General features: G+C 36.7%; 1 protein-coding gene across 1 annotated transcript in view; it reads right to left on the reverse strand.

Moving 5' to 3' along the window:
* Positions 1–21,543, reverse strand: part of TNNI3K (TNNI3 interacting kinase) — a 340,280-nt gene that overhangs the window by 180,860 nt on the left and 137,877 nt on the right. Inside the window, exons 14-19 of the mRNA XM_081490211.1 lie at positions 18,561–18,647; positions 17,928–17,984; positions 16,897–16,989; positions 16,753–16,810; positions 16,437–16,631; positions 15,611–15,715 (exon numbers count right to left, since the gene is read on the reverse strand). Coding sequence (XP_081346337.1) covers positions 15,611–15,715; positions 16,437–16,631; positions 16,753–16,810; positions 16,897–16,989; positions 17,928–17,984; positions 18,561–18,647 — 595 coding nt within the window. The remainder of the gene's footprint in view (positions 1–15,610; positions 15,716–16,436; positions 16,632–16,752; positions 16,811–16,896; positions 16,990–17,927; positions 17,985–18,560; positions 18,648–21,543) is intronic.

Raw genomic sequence — 21,543 nt, forward strand, 5'->3', positions numbered from 1 at the left:
TGGCAAATGTTTATTTCTCCTTTTTAAGGTTTTAAAAAGAGTGAATAAATACCTTTTGTTCATGATTAGAAAGGTATAATTCATATTACTCTACCTATCTCTTTTTAAGGATTTCACTTTTAATATTTATCACTTACATTAGGGAATTCATTTGTATTCACATTAGAAGGAAAAATTCATCTATTTAAAAACAACAGTTCAGTGAATTTTGAGAGACATATACTCCTGTGAAATCACTGTCTCAGTCAAGATACAAAATATTTCTGTCACCCCACAGAATTCCTCACTCCCTTTGCAGTTCATTCCTCTCTCAACTCAGCCCTAGGTAACTACTGATCTGCTTTTTGACACTGGAGATTAGTTTGCATTTTCTAAAATTGTATATAAATGAAATCTTATGGTAGGTACTCTTTAATGTGTGCCTTCTTTTACATGGCATAAGTTGAATGTAAACAGAGAATGTGGACCATAATTGAATCCATATCTGGGATAATTCTGATCAATTAGGAGTGAAGAGTAACTAAGAAGTGAAAGGATAATTTAGGTATTTGTGTTAAAAAAAACAAGGGAAACAAATCTTAACATGAGTAGATGACATACTATATTTGTACTGTTGAAATTACAAAAAATATTTTGAAAAGGAACACAAATCCTTACCAGAAAACAACTTCTGGGTCAGTTAAAAATTAAAATTTTCCATTAAGGCATCCAATAATCACTGTATTTAAGAAGTTGACCATCAACTTAAAAAATTGTGAAATGGTTAATTTAGACATAAAAATATAACAAGTTCAGGAAATGTCACCACTGGTTTTTCAGGTTCACATGTATCTGATTTTATTTTCCACATACACTCTTTTCAGAGAATACTTAAATAAATAATTTGACTGTGACAAGCCACATTGTTTTGAGACCTCATTGAAAGTCAAATGAAAACATTAATCAAATGCAAAAATATTCCAGTCAGGCATAGAAGTGCTTCAGGTTAGAAAATAAAAAAATAAATAAAATTGTTGCCTATGAGAAAGAAAATCAATCAATTTAGAAAAAGGAGGTATTGGTTCAAATCGACATGGTCAGTAGTGACTAGAAATCACTAGAACTTCAGGGGATGGTATTTTTCTTAAGAATCATCAGATAGTCTTCAGTTCCTTGTTTGGCTAACTTTTCACCTGTGTAAATTAGAAAATCAGAGCAGTCAAACAGCTGATTACATTTTCTTTTCTTACTGTCTTCACTGTTTTCTTGGACAAGCTTTAGTGACTAGCATGTGAATAATTATCTACGGCACAAAACAGCTAGGTAAGTGACCTGTGGGATAGCAGCCTTAATTGAGCACAGGAATTACTTTCATATTATTAAATGCTACTGAATTGTTCAATATTAACAAAAAACTACCCTCTCATCTCTGCTATGAATTCTATAAACTACACCTCCCTTGGTAAGGCAACCTTTCAAACACTGCTTTGCTGTTCAGTCAGGGCTGCTTCTGGTTTGAGGGACTATATGACTATATATCTCTATGTATTAGACTATATGAGTATATACTATGGGGAATAACCTTAGTCTGTCACTTACTAACTATATCACCTTCATAATTTGCTTACTCTCTTTAAGCATTTCTGTAACATATTTTTTAAAAAGCTATCATACAGAATTATGAATATTTAATAAGCTAATATCTAGAAACACTGAGCTCAGTGCCTGACACAAAGAAACATTAATGTATAATATTCTCATATACCTTTAAATGTTATTTATTCATTCATGCAATTGATAAATGTGATTTGAATTTTTATTAGGACCCAGTCACTGTGCTAGGATGGTAAAGAATCCACCTGCAATGTGGGAGACCTGGGTTCGATCCCTGGGTTGGGTAGATGCCCTGGAGGAGGGCATGGCACTCTGGTATTCTTGCCTGAAGAATCCCCTTGGACAGAGAAGCCTGGCGGGCTACAGTCCATAGGGTAGCAAAGAGTTGGACATGACTGAGTGACTAAGCACAACACAGCAGTGTGGAAGCATTTGGGAATAAAATGGTATAAAATCCACAGCCCCTGTCCTGAGTGTGTAGCAGGAAAGGTATTGAAATACATGAGAAATTTTAAGAGTGCTATCCTGAGATAAGTAGGATGTGCTGGGGGAACACCTAGGAGTGATTTCTGGAAGAAGGAGCAGGAATTAGACAGGAGAAAGGTGTTATTGAAGGAGGTGAGAGAAGGGGCACTAAGAAGAAAGGAAGGAGGTTTGGGCAGGGGTGAGTATTTTCATCAGAACAAATAGCATGTGTTAACTCCTATATTAAGTCCTATATTTAAGAGCATATAGATGCAATTCAACGGACAAAGCCAAAAAAAGAGAAAACCCCAAACAAAAAAACAACAAAAAAACCCAAAACAAAATAAAATAATAAAAATAAATCCCCAAACTTTTGTTTTCTCTCTACTACTTAAAATTCTGGGGAAGAAGCTTAGTAAAAAGGAACTCTTTAGCCTCATATTTAAGAAGCAAAAAAAAAAAAAATTTTTTTGTCAAACCCAGTAGAGGTTAATAAAAGTTCAATGCTAAAATGTCTGCCCTAAAGGCCAACCATATCTCAATAGAAGGAAACTCAGAATATCTTTCTCATTCTCTGTATGAAATGGGAAAAAAGAAATTAAAGAAAGAGAAAGAATTAGAGGAAGGCTGTAATCAATTCTTTCCTTTACAAATCCCAGCAATTCAGGAGGCCTGCCAGCGGCTAAATCTTTCTGGGACCACAGACAGGAAAAAGCCTATTAAAATGTGCTCCTTTCCCAAAGAAAGGGGTCACTCAAGATCCTCAGACCCTTAACTCTGAATAGATTTAATGAAAGCCAACTGCTATTTTAAGAATTTAGAAGGGGATTTCCCTCCCCAAAGAAAAGAAGCCAGACATCATCAATGCTCTAACACTGTTTCATCTATGGCACCAGGCATGCTTTTCACTTACTTTCTGTAGATTGTTAAAGCCGTTAAAAGAGGGTTTAGTGATTGAGAATACAGTTCTTCGCATACAAGGCTTAAAATGTAATTGATACAAAGACCATCCCTCCAGGATTAAAGAGTTCTAATCATTCTGTGAGGCGCATGTGCTCTTTTCTCCATGCTGGTCAAGGTAATAGTAAGCCTTTCAGAAAAGGAGTATGTTGTCTCCCATACCATTTATTAACCACAACAGCTTTCACCTTCGGTGGGAGGAAATTCAGACTACTCTACAAATAGTAGAGATCCAGCAGTTGGATGCAAAATGAGTCTTCCTCTGAGATTTTTTTTGGCAACCCAGTACCATATGATTAATAAAAATGTTATACTGATTTTTCTTGTAGAGTATTTCTCTAAAGTGCTCCGTGTACCTTTGTCCTGACACCCCTGTTAACTGCAAAGATATCTCTGTGAACAGGAAGACACACACATCATTATCTTCATTTGCAAATGAGGAACCTGAAGCAGAAAGAAGTCAAATGACATAACAAGGGTGACACGATGAGGACAGAAATAGAAATGAGAAAAATGATGGTCTTCTGGGAATCAAGAGGGTGTGATAGGATGAATTTTTTCCTTTTCTTTTACTACTGAAGGAAGAGCAGAGGCAACCTTCTCAATGTTAACTTTGAAAACATTCTCTCCTTCTCCTTACAGTGAGAAGGACAGTGTCCTAGCTGGGCAGCTGGGTGAGCTAACCGGGTGCACAGAAGGAAAGATGCCTATCTACCTAGATGCCCTACCCCGTACATCCTCTGCAAAATCAGGGTTTTTCCTACTCAATCTTTTACCTGCATGAACTCTGGGATGTGCCTTCCCCGTCTCTGACATCGTGCTCCCAAGCAATGATTGTTGAATGACTGAAGGGCAGGTGTTTAAACTGTATGTTTAAGTTGTGTGAATGAGCCCTAGGAAGAATAATCACTGAGAAGGGTGTTGGCTAATCAAATAACTCTGTCAACCCTTAGCTATGTTTTTATCCAAATTTTGTTCTACATCTGCATCAACCCAATGTGACAGACTGAATCCCTGTTGCAAGTGTGAACCATGAAGGGATAGAGAGGTCTCAACGAAGGAAGTAATATGGGATGAGAATTCCCTGGCCCCATCTTTATATACATAAACAGCTGTTATTTAGTAGCTAAGTCATGTCCGACTCTTTTGCAACTCCATGGACTGTAGCCTGCTAGGCTCCTCTGTCCATGGATTTCCCAGGCAAGATTACTAGATTGGGTTGCCGTTTTCTTCTCCATACATAAAGAGATCTACAGTCAAACAATCCAGTTAGCTCTTACATCTTTATGACAAGAAGAAACAAGGCATCTGAGATATCATAAACAAAATTTGTGGCACAATAATAAAAAAGGGGGCCAGCTCTTTAGAAACATTTAATTCAGAAAAGAAATTTGGGCACTCAAGAATATTAAGTAGTAAAAATATTCCTTCAGAAAAAATGAATAAGAAAAATAATGACAATAATATCTATTGTGTTTTCTCATTAAAACCCAGTAAGATAGGTATTATTATTGCCATCCTGCAAACTGGAAAACTGTTATTTAAACAAATAGCAGGACACAGGTAAGATGTAACAGAGTTGGTACTTAACCCTGCACAATCTGGGTTTGTGGCCTGCAATCTCAATGACTTCATTCTGTAGCCTTCTAATAGGGTGGTAACTCACAGAAATACAGATTCCCAGAACTATCCATGCTGCAAGCTCAAAAGAAGACTAATATTACTGGAAAAGTTGCTTTTTCACAAGGCTGACAAAGAGGATTTTGAGATAGAAAATATTAAATAAGGCAAGAACATTTATGATTTTCTGCATCTCTTTTTCTAGATCAAATTCAAAGTAGAGCTATTGGAAATTCAATCAATGGAAAAATAAATATCCACCTATTAAGATTGTTCCTCATTTATTAGCTAGAAATTCTGGTTGTGGGCCCTGAATCAGGTTGGTCTCTATTAAACTCCAGGATCTTAAGAACACAACCACATAAATGAATCTCAGCAAACAAAGGTTGAAAATGATGAACTGAGAAATAGATAACCACAAGGTTACATTAATATTATTGGAAGGTTAGCTGCTTAGGAAATCGACAAGGTGCCAAGAGGGGCACTCACAGTGCCTCCCAAGAAATGACAGCGGAGAAGAAAGGAGGCTGACCAGAGAAAAGCCTTTGTTGACATTTTCAAAAGCTAGCTTTTTACAGGCTGTATCCCCAAAGGATGGAAAATGGCAATGTGAGGAACCAGCAACACTAGAAAATTGCAGGCCAGTAAGTTCACTGCCTGGAACAGGGAAGCACTGCAAAGGTTTTGTCAGGTCAAGAGGGGTACTGCTTTTCCTCCAAGCTCCAACCTAGCTGAGAGAAGGTAACCCTGCCCCAGGCTCTCCTACTTTGGGAATTCCCAAGGTATGGCTGTGTATTGAGCAAAGAGGCAGTGGACTGAACCAGTTCACCACAAAAAGCACTGATGTAAGAAAGCCTGAGGCCAGGTTTCATTGTGGGGCTGTAGTATTTTTATGTCAAACCAAAAGTGAATTTTGGTATCACAGAATTTCTGTTTTTGGCCAAACCCTGACCTTTACACACACATGATTTTGGGTGCACACATAATCTTGTGTATTGTGTCACATGGTGTAGGGTGGCTTAGATGCTACCTCTATGATGTGAGATTCAGGGTTGTGTCTAACTGGGAGGACCAAGGCAAAGATTCTGATGAAGTTACAGTGAAAGATGGCAGGTTCCACTAGGTTTGTGTTAACAATATGATAGTGTGGGCAGAAGGAACAGAGCTGTCCTCAGATTTAAATATACCTGCTTTAATTTAAAGGAAGCATGTGTCTAAGGGAATTTACTTAATGGGGTGTTAAGTACGAACACTATTTTTAGAATTAGTAGATTCAGCCAAAATGAAATGAGAGGTTCTAATAGAGGCAGCTGAGAGAGGAAGAACATTTTAACTGGGCCTCTGAGGAAACTTTCTATTTCCACTGGAGTACAAAGAAAGGACAGCTCAGGACTAAGGGATATTATAGGATAGAGTAGGGGAGGGAGGGCTGCTAATTTGGTTCAGGATGAGGAAGCAAAATGAAATGTGCTGAGAATGTTTGGGACACAGCTGACCCTCTGGTAACTGTGAGAATCAGGTAAGAGGGCAGGGCTAGATCTACTAACAGAGAAGAGGAGGATGAACTGGGTAATGAATTCTATTTAAATAACAGGTAGGAACTTGAGAGTCAGAGGGAACTATCTGCTTCTTCTGGAGATTCATGGAGCTGAGGACAGACAGACTGACTTTAAGCATGTCAGAAACAGGAATGGAAAATGTGACCAAGTATCAATCCCTGAGTGAAGCTCGGACATAGGGTTAATTTGTAGAAGTAAATGTTTGAGGAACCCTTTCACATGGATATAGTATAATAAGGTTCTCTGAATACCATGATCAGAGCCTGTGTTTTAGTTTTCACTTTTAAAGAAAAATACGTGTGTATTTTCATTTACATAGAGTGAATGGAATCACGAGATGTTTTTGAATTTATATAGCCTATTTCATACAACTATATCTTACTACAGTATATGTTTTTACTCTTGAACCATGTTTTGGTTCAGGGACAAGTCCCACCATTTCCAAAGCTATTCTCATATTTTCAGTGTAACAAAGTGAACGAAAATTATTTTAAAATTAATTTATATATAATATGCTTTACTGAGTAGCTTTCACTACATTTCCCAGTTAGTGGTATTAGTTTATACATTGTGAAAATATGTTTATAGACTAAAAATATTTAGTATGCAGTTAACATTATGGTTGTGCAACTAGTTCATGCCAATCTAGACTACCTTTCTACCCAAACCCTACTACCTGTTATCACTAGTGCAAAGAAGGTGAATGTAACCCAGACTGCTGTCTACCAAAACTCATTTCCTCTTCTGGGAAGACAGCTAGACTACATTTCTAAGAACTCCTGGCAGTCAAGCATGGCTATTTGATTGAGCTGTGGCCAATAAGATGTGACTGAAAGTGATATATGCCACTCTAATGCTTGGCCTGTAAACCATTTCACGCACATCTCACATATTCTTGTTCCATTGATGCTCACTTGAATGGAGCTGAAAACCAAGGAGACCCCGGATGCCACATGTTGAAAATGGGTCCTGAACAACCACATGGATAAAGGACAACCCCAATAACCTATTCATTCACACAATGAAGATACAAACTTCTATTGTTTTTGAAGCATTATGCATTTTGAGGTCTATTATTGCAGTAGATAACCTACCCAATGTAGATAACCTACTCAAACAAATCCAAAGTTCATCTCAGAAAGCTGTATAGTTTAGAATTTTTCCTCATTACTCAGAGTAGTAATGAAATTGAAACAGGTTGTATTTGATTACTTAACTGATAGATGAATGGATAAAGAAGTTGTGGTACATATATGCAATGGAATATTATCAGCGATAAAAAGAAACAAATTTGCATCAGTTGTAGTGAGGTGGATGAACCTAGAGCCTATTGAACAGAGTAAAAGTCAGAAAGAGAAAAACAAATATTGTATATTAACACATATATATGGAATCTATAAGAATGGTACTGATGAACCTATTTGCAGGGCAGGAATAGAGATGCAGATGTAGAAACGGACTTGAGAACACAATGGGGCAAGGGGTGAGAGAGTAGCACTCATATACGCACACTATCATGTGTAACATAAATATCTAATGGGAAGCAGCTGTAGAGCACACGGAGCTCTGCTTGGTGCTCTGTGACGGCCTAGAGGGCTGGGCTGGGGTAGAGGTGAGAGGAAGGCTCAAAGGGGAGAGGATATATTTATACTTCTGGCTGATTCACATTGTTGTATGGGAGAAACCAGCACAACGTTGTAAAGCAATTATCCTCTAATTAAAAATAAAAAAAACCTTTCGAAAATCTTATGTCACCTTACAAATTTGGATATGGACATTTCACAACTATAGGCAACCCTTAAGCCCTTAGGCCCTAAACCCTAAGCTTCAAGGCACCCCTTGCATGTAGTGAATTAATTTTCCCTCTATAAATCCAACTGGTGACAGCTATGTCTCAATTTATTTTCCTCAGGGCTTAATTTCCTCAAAACTGCAGATGATAAAGAATGGAAGCATCACAAAAACATAAAAATGTGCATGCTTGTTTGTGCACTGATATATAATATTAACATACACATTTATGCAAATCTTTATATATGTGTAGATTAATTTATTATATGTAGGTCTGTATTCTTCCAGGGTTTTATAGCCTTGAATACCTATATGAACTATGTACATTGCAGTTGTCCAAAACTGAAACTCTTACTTCTTTTTGGCTACTGGTGAAGATTCTACACTCCTGGGAACTTTCTAGTATTAACTACGAATTAGAAATTAGATGCTCTAGAATGCATTAGTATACACAGCACAATTCCCATGATTAACTGCTGGATCTTGGAATTTACTCTGTAGCAAAGGCATCATAAGCATGTGGATCTGTCTTTTGCATTAGTTGTTGAATGAGTGAATGAATGAATGAATGAATGATTATACTGTATTTGGGGCAATGATTCACAAACTATTTAGAATTACATTGTGACTTGATTCCCCAATATTCCTACTCCACCCTGGCAGTGGAGAAGGATGAAACTGTAGAGCAAATGGTTAAGAGGAGTAACTGGTATTAGACTAGAAGGTAGTTCTCATTGCTGCCTGCATGTTTGAATGGCTTTTAGTGTTCTCTGAAAATATGACACTTAGGCATAGACCCTGAGATTCTGATTGAAGCAGCATCAGAGTTTTCTTGAACTTTTCTCAGAGTTCTCTTGAATTTTTCCTACAAATTCTAGTGTTAGTCACTCAGTCATATCCAACTCTTTGCAACCCATTGACTGTAGCCCATCCAGCTCCTTTGTCCATGAAATTCTCCAGGCAAGAAGACTGGAGTGGGTTGCCATTCTCTTCTCCAGGGGATCTTTCCTACCCAGGGATCGAACCCAGGTCTTCTGCACTGCAGGAAGATCCTTTACTGTCTGAGCCACCAGGGAATGTGCAGCCAAATTTTAGAACCACTACAACTAGAACAACATTTTCTCTCTTTGCTTGATTATAAGAATTATCTGGTAATCTTTTTTAAAGTATCGGTTCTCAGACCAATTTAGGATATTCTCAATCTGTGCCTTCAGAAGGGGGTTTCTGAATTTGTTTTTTAAATGAGGGCCTGTAGATGATACTTATGACAGGGAAATGCTGGGAAATAATACTTAGGCTCTAAGCTGTCCTGGAAAAGGGCGGTTGGTCCTTCATTCTCAGCCATTCTTCCAGGCATTGCATAGACTCTGGCTCATATCAGTCATTCAAATACTGGATACTAATTAATTAATTAATTACCTTAATTTTTAAATCCAAGTAAATGAAAAACTTTTTGACAAAATTAAAAATGCCACTTGTGATTGGTTTTATACTAGAGATTTACACAAGTAGAATTGTGAAAATTTTTATGAGTTTCAAGGGTTCTCTTTGAAGACTTACTATAAATATTGAAGTGTAATCAACTAATTGGCCTACATTCAAGTATTCAGAATTCTCTGCAAGATGGTACCTGCAGTGAACGGTAAATTCTATTCGTATAGCCACTTATTAGAAAAGTCACAAGTGAAAGGACTAGCTAAGAGTGAACTCTATAATTCAGGTTAATCAAGGAATACAATTGTACCTAATAGTTAGGTAATTAGAAAAACAGTAATTCGTTAATGTGTACTTAATTACTGTTTTTTTAAATGCATGGTTTTTATATTTTGTATTCAACTGAAAGACAAATGCATACATCAACTTAAAATAATTATTAAAAATTATAGTCAATATTTTCTTAATACTTTCTGAAATTTTCACTAATTTAGTTAAATCCATTTTCAAAATTAAAATTCTTTTACTAGTGCTGTCATTTTAAATTATCTGTCATTTGCCATCAGCATGTTGGCTGTTTTTAAATCATCTCTAATTATTTTTCTTTGTAGTCACTCGAATAAGCTGACACTCAAAAATGTCCTCACATCTAGACCTAAAGCCCCAATTAATTAGTTGTGTTATATAAGAATACATATCCATATAAATGAGAATATTGAGGAGTTCCTTTCCATCCTCATAAAGGAACATGTAGGGGATGAATTTCAGTAACAACTGACATCTGTATAGTGCTTCACAGTTTACAGGGCTTCCCAGCTGGTGCTAGTGGTAATACAAGAGGCTTTCATTTATATCACTCTTGGGAATGTCATGGCCACTCTGTTGGAAATGTCACTATTTTGTTGGTTACAGTGTTGTTATTCTATATACAAGCTCTGGGAATTGGTGATGGACAGAGAAGCCTGAGGTGCTGCAGTCCACGGGGTCGCAAAGAGTCAGACACGACTGAGTGACTAAATTGAACTGATACTATATAATTATATAGGGGAAAGACCATTTATTTGATGTTTGCAGTGATTTTTGGTTTCAACATCAAGAAATTTGGAAAATGTTATTTTCCAGGAAAACATAGCTGCTTGTATAAAGTAAAAACATTAAAATGTGTAGCTGTAAACCATATTTTTCAAGCTCCAATGCCACATAGTGAATATATAAATTGGACCAGATATAAAATGGTAAGTTGGTAGGTGGTGGGGTCCATGATAAATTGAAAAGTACATTCTTGCCTAAAGCTACACATTTAAAAATATTTAAACACTGCAGATGGTGACTGCAGCCATGAAATCAGAAGATGATTGCTTCTTAGCAGGAAATCCATGGCAAACCCAGACAGTGTGTTGAATAGTAGAAACATCACTTTGCCAACAAAGGTCTGTATAGTCAAGGCTACGGTCTTCCCAGTGGTCACGTACAGTTGTGAGAGCTGGACCATAAAGAAGGCAGAACGCCAAAGAATTGATGCCTTTGAACTGTGGTGCTAGAGGAGACTACTGAGAGTCCCTTGGACTGCAAGGAGATCCAACCAGTTAATCTTAAGGGAAATCAGGCCTGAATGCTCATTGGAAGGACTGATGCTGAAGCTGAAGCTCCAGTATTTTGGCCACCTGATGGGAAGAGCTGACTCACTGGAAAAGTCCTTGATGCTTGTAAAGATTGAGGGCAGAAGGAGAAGAGGGTGTCAGAGGATGAGGTGGCTGGATGGCATCACCAATGCAATGGACATGAACTTGAGCAAGTCTAGGAGATGGTGAAGGACAGGGAGACTCTGGTGTGCTGCAGTCCATGGGGTCACAAAGAGTCAGACATGACTGAGCGACCGAACAACAGCAGTGAACACTATGGGACAAAGAAAACGTATCTGTGTGCCTCATATGCAACCTCTGCTCCATACTTGCAGAATATGGGGTGTAGAAGAAGAAATAAAGCAGAAATAAAGAAGCACAAGGGGATGATATGAGAAGTGATTTGGGTCACAGGAATTTAGCCAACAGGACTGAGGTACAAAGAGCAAGGTTGATAAATATGGCTGATGCTTATCCAATGTCACCAGCTTCTTTCTATCTCTCTGTACTGACTTGGTTTTGTTGTTGTTGTTGGGACAGCACAATACGTCTATAAGGATGTGGCTCTGGGCATAATACCTTTAGTCAATTTCCTTATAGTAAAATGACATAATAATAATTATATTATAGAACTGCTAAGAAATTAAATGGAAGTATACATGACAAAGGCTTAGCAGAGCTTTTTCACATTGTAAATACTAAATGAATTATTATAATCACTGGAAAGAACTACTTCCTTAAGCACTCCTTGAATTTCTAATATATACTGAAGATCAAAAATAATATTCATATTTATATGGTAAGAAACTTACAAGGGAAAAGGCAAAGTTTTTTCTTTCACTCAAATAAATCAATAACCATGAAACCAAAGATACAAGTGTCCCCTCTGTGTGGGTTGATCTGTAACCTCAAACATCTTCTTTCCTTTAGAACTATAACAGGTACTGAGCAAGTTATTCGGACTCTATCTACAAGTAGTCATACTTGTACCAACTAGATCACTGTTCTCTGAAATGATGTTCATATAAATGCCTCAGGAATTTGGATCAGTTGAAAATGCATTGACTGAACAGCACTGTGTGAGATGCTATGCTCAGTTTTGTAAATCTGAGATGAAGAGAGCAGGACTGCTGATCCTGAAGCCCTGACCTGCCCAAAATAGAGAAGAGAAACATGGAAGAAGGTTATTTCAATACAAATGCAACTCCTGAGTTCTTCACTCTGTTTTATATATCTTTCCTTCCACTTATTTCAGTGGGAGGGGATTTGTAAGCATTGTGCAAATGCAAGGATCAGTATGCTATGAAAAGATTGAGGGAAGATACATGCCTAGCCTTCAAAGTCTAGTTTTAGCTCTATATCTTCCAGGAAGTTTTCCATTCTACTGTGATTTTTAATTTACTAAAAATTCTTTGAAAATGGCTGATTAATCATTCCCCATTAAATGGCAATTAATTTGTTTCCTGAGCATATGTTTTATGTACCTAACCAGATTGTAGTAAGCCCTCTGAGGAGAGGACTCTTTTGGGCAGTATGCATGCTACATAAACCTGAAAAGCTGAATGTTTTATTGTCACTAGACTAAGAGCTAGACTAGACAGACGGACCTTTGTGGGCAAAGCAGAGACATTACTTTGCTGACAAAGGTCCGTCTAGTCAAAGGTACGGTTTTTCCAATAGTCATGTATGAATGTGACAGTTGGACTATAAAGAAAGCTGAGCACTGAAGAATTGATGCTTTTGAACTGTGGTGTTGGAGAAGACTCCTAAGAGTCCCTTGGACTGCAAGGAGATCAAACGAGTTAATCCTAAAGGAAATCATTCCTGAATATTCACTGAAAGACTGATGCTGAAGTTGAAACTCCAATGTTTTGACCACCTGATGCGAAGAACTGACTCACTGGAAAAGACTCTGATGCTGGGAAAGATTGAATGCAGGAGGAGAAGGGGACAAAAGAGGATGAGATGGTTGGATGGTATCACTGACTCGATGGACATGAGTTTGAGCAAGTTCTGCAAGTTGGTGATGGACAGGGAAGCCTGATGTGCTGTGGTCCATGGGGTTGCAAAGAGTCAGACACGAGTGAGCAACTGAACTGAACTAAACTGAGACTAAAGAGCAGTAGAAAAGAATGTCCACAAATAATAAATATAATAATTTGGTACTCTATTATATCCTATGAAACAGTGTTTCATATGACTTTTAGGTACAATTTAAGTATTTAGGTTAGAGACAGAAGAAATGGTAAATATAAACTTCTGTTATATAATAAATGTTCTATTGAAACTTTTAACCAACAACATTTATATTTTTGGTCCTGCTTTATTACCTGGTGGTAACAATTTACACTTACTCTCAGGGCAACAGAACGCACATTCAACTGCCCCATAAATGAAGAGTTGCAGCCAGAGAAAACTCAGTGATCTCTCATTTGTTTTAATGACAAAGGTGGTTGGGATGAAAAGTAATACACCTAAAACTCACAAATCACCAGTTTGAATTTGATAATTTATCACCTAAATCTAAGTTTCCTAACTATTGCTACTGAAGCCCACAGAAAAAAATATGCTTATTAACATAAATATTTTTAAAAGAGAGGTAAAGGAAATAATGGGCTTCCCTGGGGCTTCAGATAGTAAAGAATCTGTCTGCATGTGGGAGACTCAGGTTTGATCCTTGAGTTGGGGAGATCCCCTGGAGAAGGAAATGGCAACCCACTTCAGTATTCTTGCCTAGATAATTCTATGGACAGAGGAACCTTGCAGACTACAGTCCATAGGGTCACAAAGAGCTGGACACGACTGAGCTACAAACACGCAAAGAAAATAATAACAGGAAAGAAATTAATTTTATTTGAAAAATAGTAAATAATTATAAATAGATTGAGTCCTATATATGTTTACTTCCAATATCTAAAGTTCAGCCACTGCTCATATCTAATTTTATCGCTCCTGTATTTCATATGTCTCTTCCTTTCATTTCCTCTGCCATTAGTGAAATTCTGCTTTTCATTACTTATCTAGATCACTGCAACAACTGCTTCACCAGTTTCTTGACTTTCTGCTCAAGCTGATCTTTTACAAAGACGCTGAATTAATCTTTCCATAATACAGTCCCAAATTGCTGACTCCTTGCTCAAATATTCTCAGTGCCTCCTTCTTGCTTTTAGAGCAAAGTCTAAACTGCTTTACTCTAGCATTGAATAATTTCTGTGCTCTTGTTTCAATTTATTTTTCTCTCCCAACAGTCCTCTTCATACATTACATACACTAAATACATTTATACATTTCATCCACTGAAGTGAAACTATTCAGTACTCCTATACATGCCTTTAACTTTCTAACATCTATTTTTTTCACATCTTCCCTAAGCCTAGGATGCTCTTCCAAACTCTATCCATCCTTTAGGGTCAAGCTCGAATGTCACCTCTTCCATAAATTTGTTTCTGAATTCTTCAGAAGTAAGTTTTATTCTTCTTTCTGAAATTTTACAGAAAATATTTCACTATCTCCTTAAAATAACTTATTGGTTTATATCTAAAGTATATTGAGTACTGGAGTCTATGGCAGTTTTACCTGGGTCTGCTGTGTCAAGTATAAAGGCTTTGAACATAGTAGATACCCAAGTAGTTGTTGAACAAATGCCTGGCATAATTAATGAATATTTAGTAGTTTCAGAACTGTGGACTTTGTATAAAGGGTCATACATGGGATCTATTTGAACTTTATTGACGACCATAAAATAAACATATTGATTTTGAATAATCTGACTTGTTTCACAAACTAGTGATTTATCAGATTTTTCCACCTTTTTTCCTTAGCATCTCTGGGATTACAGAGAGATGGCCCAAGGAGCTCCCTCTTTGGCAGTGAGAAATGAACAGTAGAGAAATGAATTCTCTACTATACACTCGGCCTCCGACTAAAGCTGTTCCATTTTGTGTATTGGCCTCCCTGTAAGACTTTGTTTAGAGAAAGCATTCACTACTAAAACTAACAAACAAACAAGCAAACAGAAAACCTTGGTATTCCACCACTGAGACACAATAATTCTCTATCTGTTTCAAGTCTCCATTCCACATGAAAACATCTTCACGTGATAGTTAGGTAAATGAGCTGCTGTGTTTTGGCTGAGTTTGTTCTTATAAGAAAAATATCAAAATGTTAGCACAAAAGTAGTATTTCAGACAATTTTATATCAGGTCCTCCTACAATACCTAACTTTGCATGAGACGTGACATTCTATAATGGTCATTGATCTTAATCCTTGATCTGACTCTAGTGGCCTGAGAACTAGCTAGCTGTTGAATTTTACAGATGTTATAATCTTTCTGGATATTTTTCATGGATTCGAAAGGTGCCTCAGAAGCAGTTATACAGCTTTATATTTCTGTAAAACACAATGGCGAAGCATTCTATTGCCTAGGTTAATGGTAGCCCATCCCCTCACCCACAGAGTAGAAAACTATACTCTACAATAAATATAAAATGTATCTTCACTGAAATCTATCTTAGACTCCTGGTCAGTTACACAATTTCAGGTTCATTATTTAGGGGGGAAAATACCTGTTTAAGTCACGGTGAATAATTGGCTGTGTCAAGTTGTGAAGGTACTCCATACCTTTGGCAACATCTACTGCAATGATTAATTTTGACTGCAAATCAAGTATCCTAGAATTTAAAAATAGATTTAATGAGGATGAAATGGTCAAATCCAATACTACATCTTTTAAAAGAAATCAATAGTGTGTGTAATTTGTTATTCTGTATAATTTCAGCCTTTTTTGCTTGATTGAAGGTTAGGCTAAAAACAAATGTGGAAAAATAGCTTGTCTACACCTGATAATGCTTAACTATAGATCAATTCAGATACCATCCTCTCTTATTTACACATTCAACTTGATTTTATAACATTTGTAATATTACACTTAATTTCTTTATAATAATATAAAAAGGAAATCTAATCACTGAGTAAAAACCACATTCTAATTATCATATGCATAGATCTAGGAAATGAATTCAAATTAGACTTGTACAAGATTATTCTTTCTTAAAACTTTTAAAAATAAATACTATGACCCCTGGTAATTATTTTATTCTGAGCTTACACATCTCTGCTTTACTGATATGTCAAATTTAGCCTAATTATTCAGTTACTAATTTAAATTCCTTGAATTTGTTATCTTAAACTGGATTCTTGTTAAGAAAACATAGAAGTCTTTCTAGTCATTAAAAAATAATTATTGGGCATAAATTATTAGCCGTCTTTAGAATGCCCCATTTCCTAGAACTCGGAGATTTCAGAAAGTAAAGGCTCATCTAAGCAGAAAGTGTATGAGGTGTTGTAACTGTAATTCCAATGACATGTAAAATGATAAGTCAGTGACCATACCTCTTCTGTTCATGAAGGAGGGAGAATAGGGAACCCCCTGATATGTACTGAGTGACAATGGCAAACTGGCTGGGATCATTCAAGCAAGCACCCACAAACTGAATGATACACGGATGATTGAGCCGGCAGAGAATGGACACCTCTCGGCAAAACATATCCACATCTGACTTGGAGCAGTAGGTGTTGGCTCGGTAACTGGAAATGACAGCAACAGGAAGTCTTCAGTCACCAGATGAATCAAAACAAGGGGCTCACCATGCATATACTTCTCAATGTTTACTACTCAGATGCTAAAATTTCTCACTTGCTTGCTTACCGTTTTATAGCCACTATTTTATTTCTGCATCGTCCTTTATATACTTTCCCAAAAGAACCTAAAATTGTGTAAGACAAACAAGTAAACACATGTTATCATATGGAGCTCATTAAACTAATACAGACTAGTATTTTCTTAGGTTACCTGAGCCGATAATCTCATGGAACTCAATTTCTGAGAGCTGAAGATGGAAATGTGAAGGTAAGCCAGCCCTTAAGAGGAGAACATCTGCCTTCTCTGCAAACAGGAATTGTTATTTTATATTTTTTTATAAATAAACAGCAAAATGTGGATGTTTAAACACATATGCACATATATGCTTAACCAAAAACATCTTTCCCTAGTACCATTTAATTTTCCAACTGCAACTATTTGGACATACAAAAACCTTATCACAAATGATCCCTATCCCTGTGAAACATGTTAGCTCTCTGCCTTTGCTACCTGACCTTTGTTATCAGGGCTGAGAGTTTATACGTGATTTGGCCAACCACGACTTCTCTGTACGATGTGGCAACTCTGGAATACAGTTCACATCACATCATGATAAAGAGTCTTATCTGGTCAATCCCTTCAGCCTGTCACAAAAAGCTTAGTCAAATAGCCATAAATTCAACCTTAAAGAGATGCCAAATAGGAAATGAGCATGCGAATCATTCAGAAGACACATTCAAAGCCAGAAATTATTTTTTTAAATTTCAAACTCTAAAAAGTTCAATGTAAATTTACAGTTGTATATGTTTTACTTCCCTAATTCAGTGGTATTAATTTCTGTGTATAGTATACATTCAAAAAGTTCCCAAAGTATTACTTATTTGGGATCTCTTGAAAAATAATTTTTTTTTCAGTTTTTTCCCTATGACAAACCTATTACCAATTCTTATGAAAGATATTAATAGTTACAACTTAACTTTCATTAAAAATACAGAAGTCTATGAGAATTTGATCTTCTTTTAATATTCATATGGAAGTTTCACTGTTACACCTTCATGAACTAAGAGGACATATGCAAAATAACAGCAGATGAGATTAATCGTGGAAAGAATGATCTGCTAATAATATTACTTATGCTGCAAAACAGTCATTGTAATATGTAAGACAAAATAGGAAGTTATCATATTTGAGGCAGTAATTACTCAGTAATAAAATATAACAATTGTCCCATATTAAAATACCTTTTGTCATGCTTTTAATCTTCCCCAAAGGAGATGGAACAGACACATAGGAGCCATCTAGAAATCAAATTATATTATAGAGTTAAAGGTAGCAAACGATTTTTCCTACATAAAAGTTAAACATTATACAAAGAAGCACATAACAAAAGAAAACTTGCTAATAACACCAAGTGAGAGTGTAACTTAAGCCCAGGTCTTTCTCTGGATACTGAAACTGTATAGCAAGTATTTATTTAGGGTGTACATAAAATGATTAAAAATAAAAATCCAAGGTCTAGCAGACTCAAGCAAATTTAATTTGTGTCTGCATATGAGTATTCTCTGTCCTGTCTTAATAGATGGCTGAAAGGGAAAATGACTGCTCAGCTTACTAGGCCTTCCAGGGCTTGTACCAGCCTCATAAACACCCAGTCCAGGGGATGTAAAACTTGGAGGAACTGCAGATGGGTGAGTTAGAAAGTAGCCTAAGTGAGGGCTTCTTTATTTTCAGCCTTACTCAGACATAAATTTTCTTAAAATAAAGCTAATCTGACAAACCTTCCTCTCAGACCCTAAAATGTTGCTAACAGAAACGCAGGTTTACCTTTAGCCACAATATCACTACAATGAAAATTTGAAAAAGAAAGAGGGTACCTCCTCCAGGCTGAGAATATTCATTACAGGGCAATTCATCCTGAGGCCTCTTATAATGTTTCAGAAGTGTGACAATTGCATCATGTCCTTTATGAAAAGACAAAGAAGGGCAAAGGGTCTTAATTCTTATTTGATCTTTTCAGCTCACCATCTAATCTCAAAATAACCAGAGGTAGCTTGAAATGATGAATCTTAAGAAGTAATACACTGCAATAGGAATTGAGTACTTTCATTCATGCATTCATTCAAAATAATTCATTAAGACTCTACTATTATTTTGTAACATATAAAAACATCGAATCACAAAGTCATATACCTGAAACTAATATAATATTGTAAGTCAAGTACACTTCAATTTAAAAAAAAAAGACTGCTATATATGTGAGGCACTATTTCAAGCGCTATGTTGGGTATGGGGGATGCAATGAACAAGGCAACTGTGGTCCTACTCTCAGGAAGTTTAGTGTAATTGAACAAACAATAAGAATTATAGAATTTCTAAATGAGTAAACATCACGTGCAATGGGAGTATATAAAAAGAGCATGATTAGAAGACTGAAAAGTACGTTTGGAAACCAGGAAGGAGAGATTTATTTGCTGTCACCGAGCATTACATTTGACTGGCAAGTGTAGTATAACAGGGCATTAAGATAATTTCCATAGATTCCTGTGGCAGGAGACAGCTACCAATATTTGTAGTTCCCATTCACAGAGTGAATTTGTCACTGAGAATGGCTGCCCATCCAGGGACAAAAACTCTGTATCCCATTGCATCTAACTGTGGTTTTGTGACAAACACCCATCAAGTAAATATGAGCAAAAGTGATGTCATTTCCAGGTGTGGACTTTGAGAAATAAGTGAGTCTTCTCTCCTCTCCTTATTTCCTGGCTGCATGTGGAGGGCTCTGAGACCATATGGGAGGGGAAAAAGCAATCCACTGACCAGAAATGCCTACCCTGAACTGTAACATGACTGAGAAATAAATTTCTATTACATAATACCACCAAAATTCGGGAATTTGTTAACTGTACTATGAACTTAAAATTACAAAGAATAAAATGTATGCTCCTTGAGTAGACAATTTTCAATAGAACTAAACTCTGATACTATTTTATGTTTTAACTGTGAAAATAATCTACTGTAGCTAATTTATACAAGAAAACAAAGTCAGCCTTAAAGACCCTGCCAAGAGACTTGTGAATTGCAACAGAATTCACTGTATAAAGGGCAAAATTTAGAAATTGAAAAAGTATAAGTGCTTATCTATCATGAAGGGTTCATAGTTAACATGGCTTCATATACATTTAGCTAGAATATAGAGAATATGCTGTGAATTGTGCCTGCGTATTAAATCCTCCCTTCAAAAAAGAATTCAAATTAATAGAGCATGAAGGATTATGAAATGAAATGATTAAGATATTTATCAGCACTGTAAGCTTTTTAAAATGCAACATTTCAGATCCAGATTCCTAAAGAAAGTTAAAAAAAAAAAAAGAATTGTAACTATGATTGTTTAAACTTGTAGAAAAACATATCTACAGAGTTAACAACTAGTGTCCATTATCTTATCATCTGTAGCAGATCAATGATTTTCTCAAATCATCGACATAGGTGAGGAGGGCATGGCAAACTTCAGTATTCTTGCCTGGAGAATACCATGGACAGAGGAGCCTGGTGGGTTATGGTCCATGGGGTTGCAAAAGAGTCAGACATGACTGAAACAACCTAGCATGCACACATGCGTGATGAAATAATGGGAAACTAGTACCATCAATATTCTTTTACTGGACTCTTATGTGCTCACAATCAGGGAAACTGAAAAACATGAAAGACATAAGCCAACAGGTAAATTTCTAAAGAAAGAGTCTACTAATCAGAAAGAAGAGATAAGGTAAAGAGCGCCAAACGGGAGAAAGCATGACATGTTCATAAAATGAAAGATGGCCAGTTTGGTTGGACATTACAAACAAGGATGAGTGGTCCAGATTTAGCTGGAGAAGTAGATGAGTGCACATCATGTGGAGGAGTGCTTTTCAGACTTAACTGTGTGTACAAGAATCACCTGGAGGGCATGTTAAACCACAGATTCCTGAGCCCTACTCTCAGAGATTCTGATTGAAAAGGTCTCTAGTGGGATCTGAGAGTTGCTGTTCTAACAAAGCCCCAGGTGAGGCTGATCAGTAATCCGCACTTTAATACTACTGATGTGGAGCTTTACAGCTTGTAGGTGAGGATAAGGAGTCTGGATACTAAAGCAGAGAAGATGGGAGACTGCTGGAAGATTTTGATTAATTGAAGGGCATGATTTGTTTTTACTTTTCAAAAATATCCTTGTTTACAGATTAGAGGTGATGAGACTTCTTCATAAGGCTGTCGTAAAGATTAAGAGAGATAATAGATGTAATATGCCTAACAGTTCTAACACATAAATATGCCTTTTGGATTTTTTCACTGCTTTCTTGCCTTACTATTTTGCTTCAAGAATTGTAAATGAACTTGGAAACTCTTTTTTTGGAACTTCAGATAAATTTTCTAAATCAGTCAGTTCAGTTCAGTTGCTCAGTCGTGTCTGATTCTTTGTGACCCCATGGACTGCAGCACACCAGGCCTCCCTGTCCATCGCCACCTCCTGGAGTTTACTCAAACTCATGTCCATTGAGTTGGTGATGCCATCCAACCATCTCATCCTCTTGTCGTCCCCTTCTCCTCCCGCCTTCAATTTTTCCCAGCATAGGGTCTTTTCAAATGAGTCAGTTCTTCACATCAGGTGGCCAAAGTATTGGAATTTCAGCTTCAGCATTAGTCCTTCCAATGAATATTCAATACCAGTATAAATACCAGTATATTCATTTTCTTTGCTGCTATTGTTAATTACAACAGATATAGTGGTTTAATTCAACTTTACTATGTTGTAGTTCCGGAGGTCAGAGTCCAACATGATTCTCAATGGGCTAAAATCAAGCTGTTGGCAGGCCTGCATTC

Source organism: Giraffa tippelskirchi, chromosome 5 (assembly GCF_054371585.1).
Source record: "Giraffa tippelskirchi isolate mGirTip1 chromosome 5, T2T-mGirTip1v1.2.pri, whole genome shotgun sequence".
In the NCBI taxonomy this organism is placed as follows: Eukaryota; Metazoa; Chordata; class Mammalia; order Artiodactyla; family Giraffidae; genus Giraffa; species Giraffa tippelskirchi.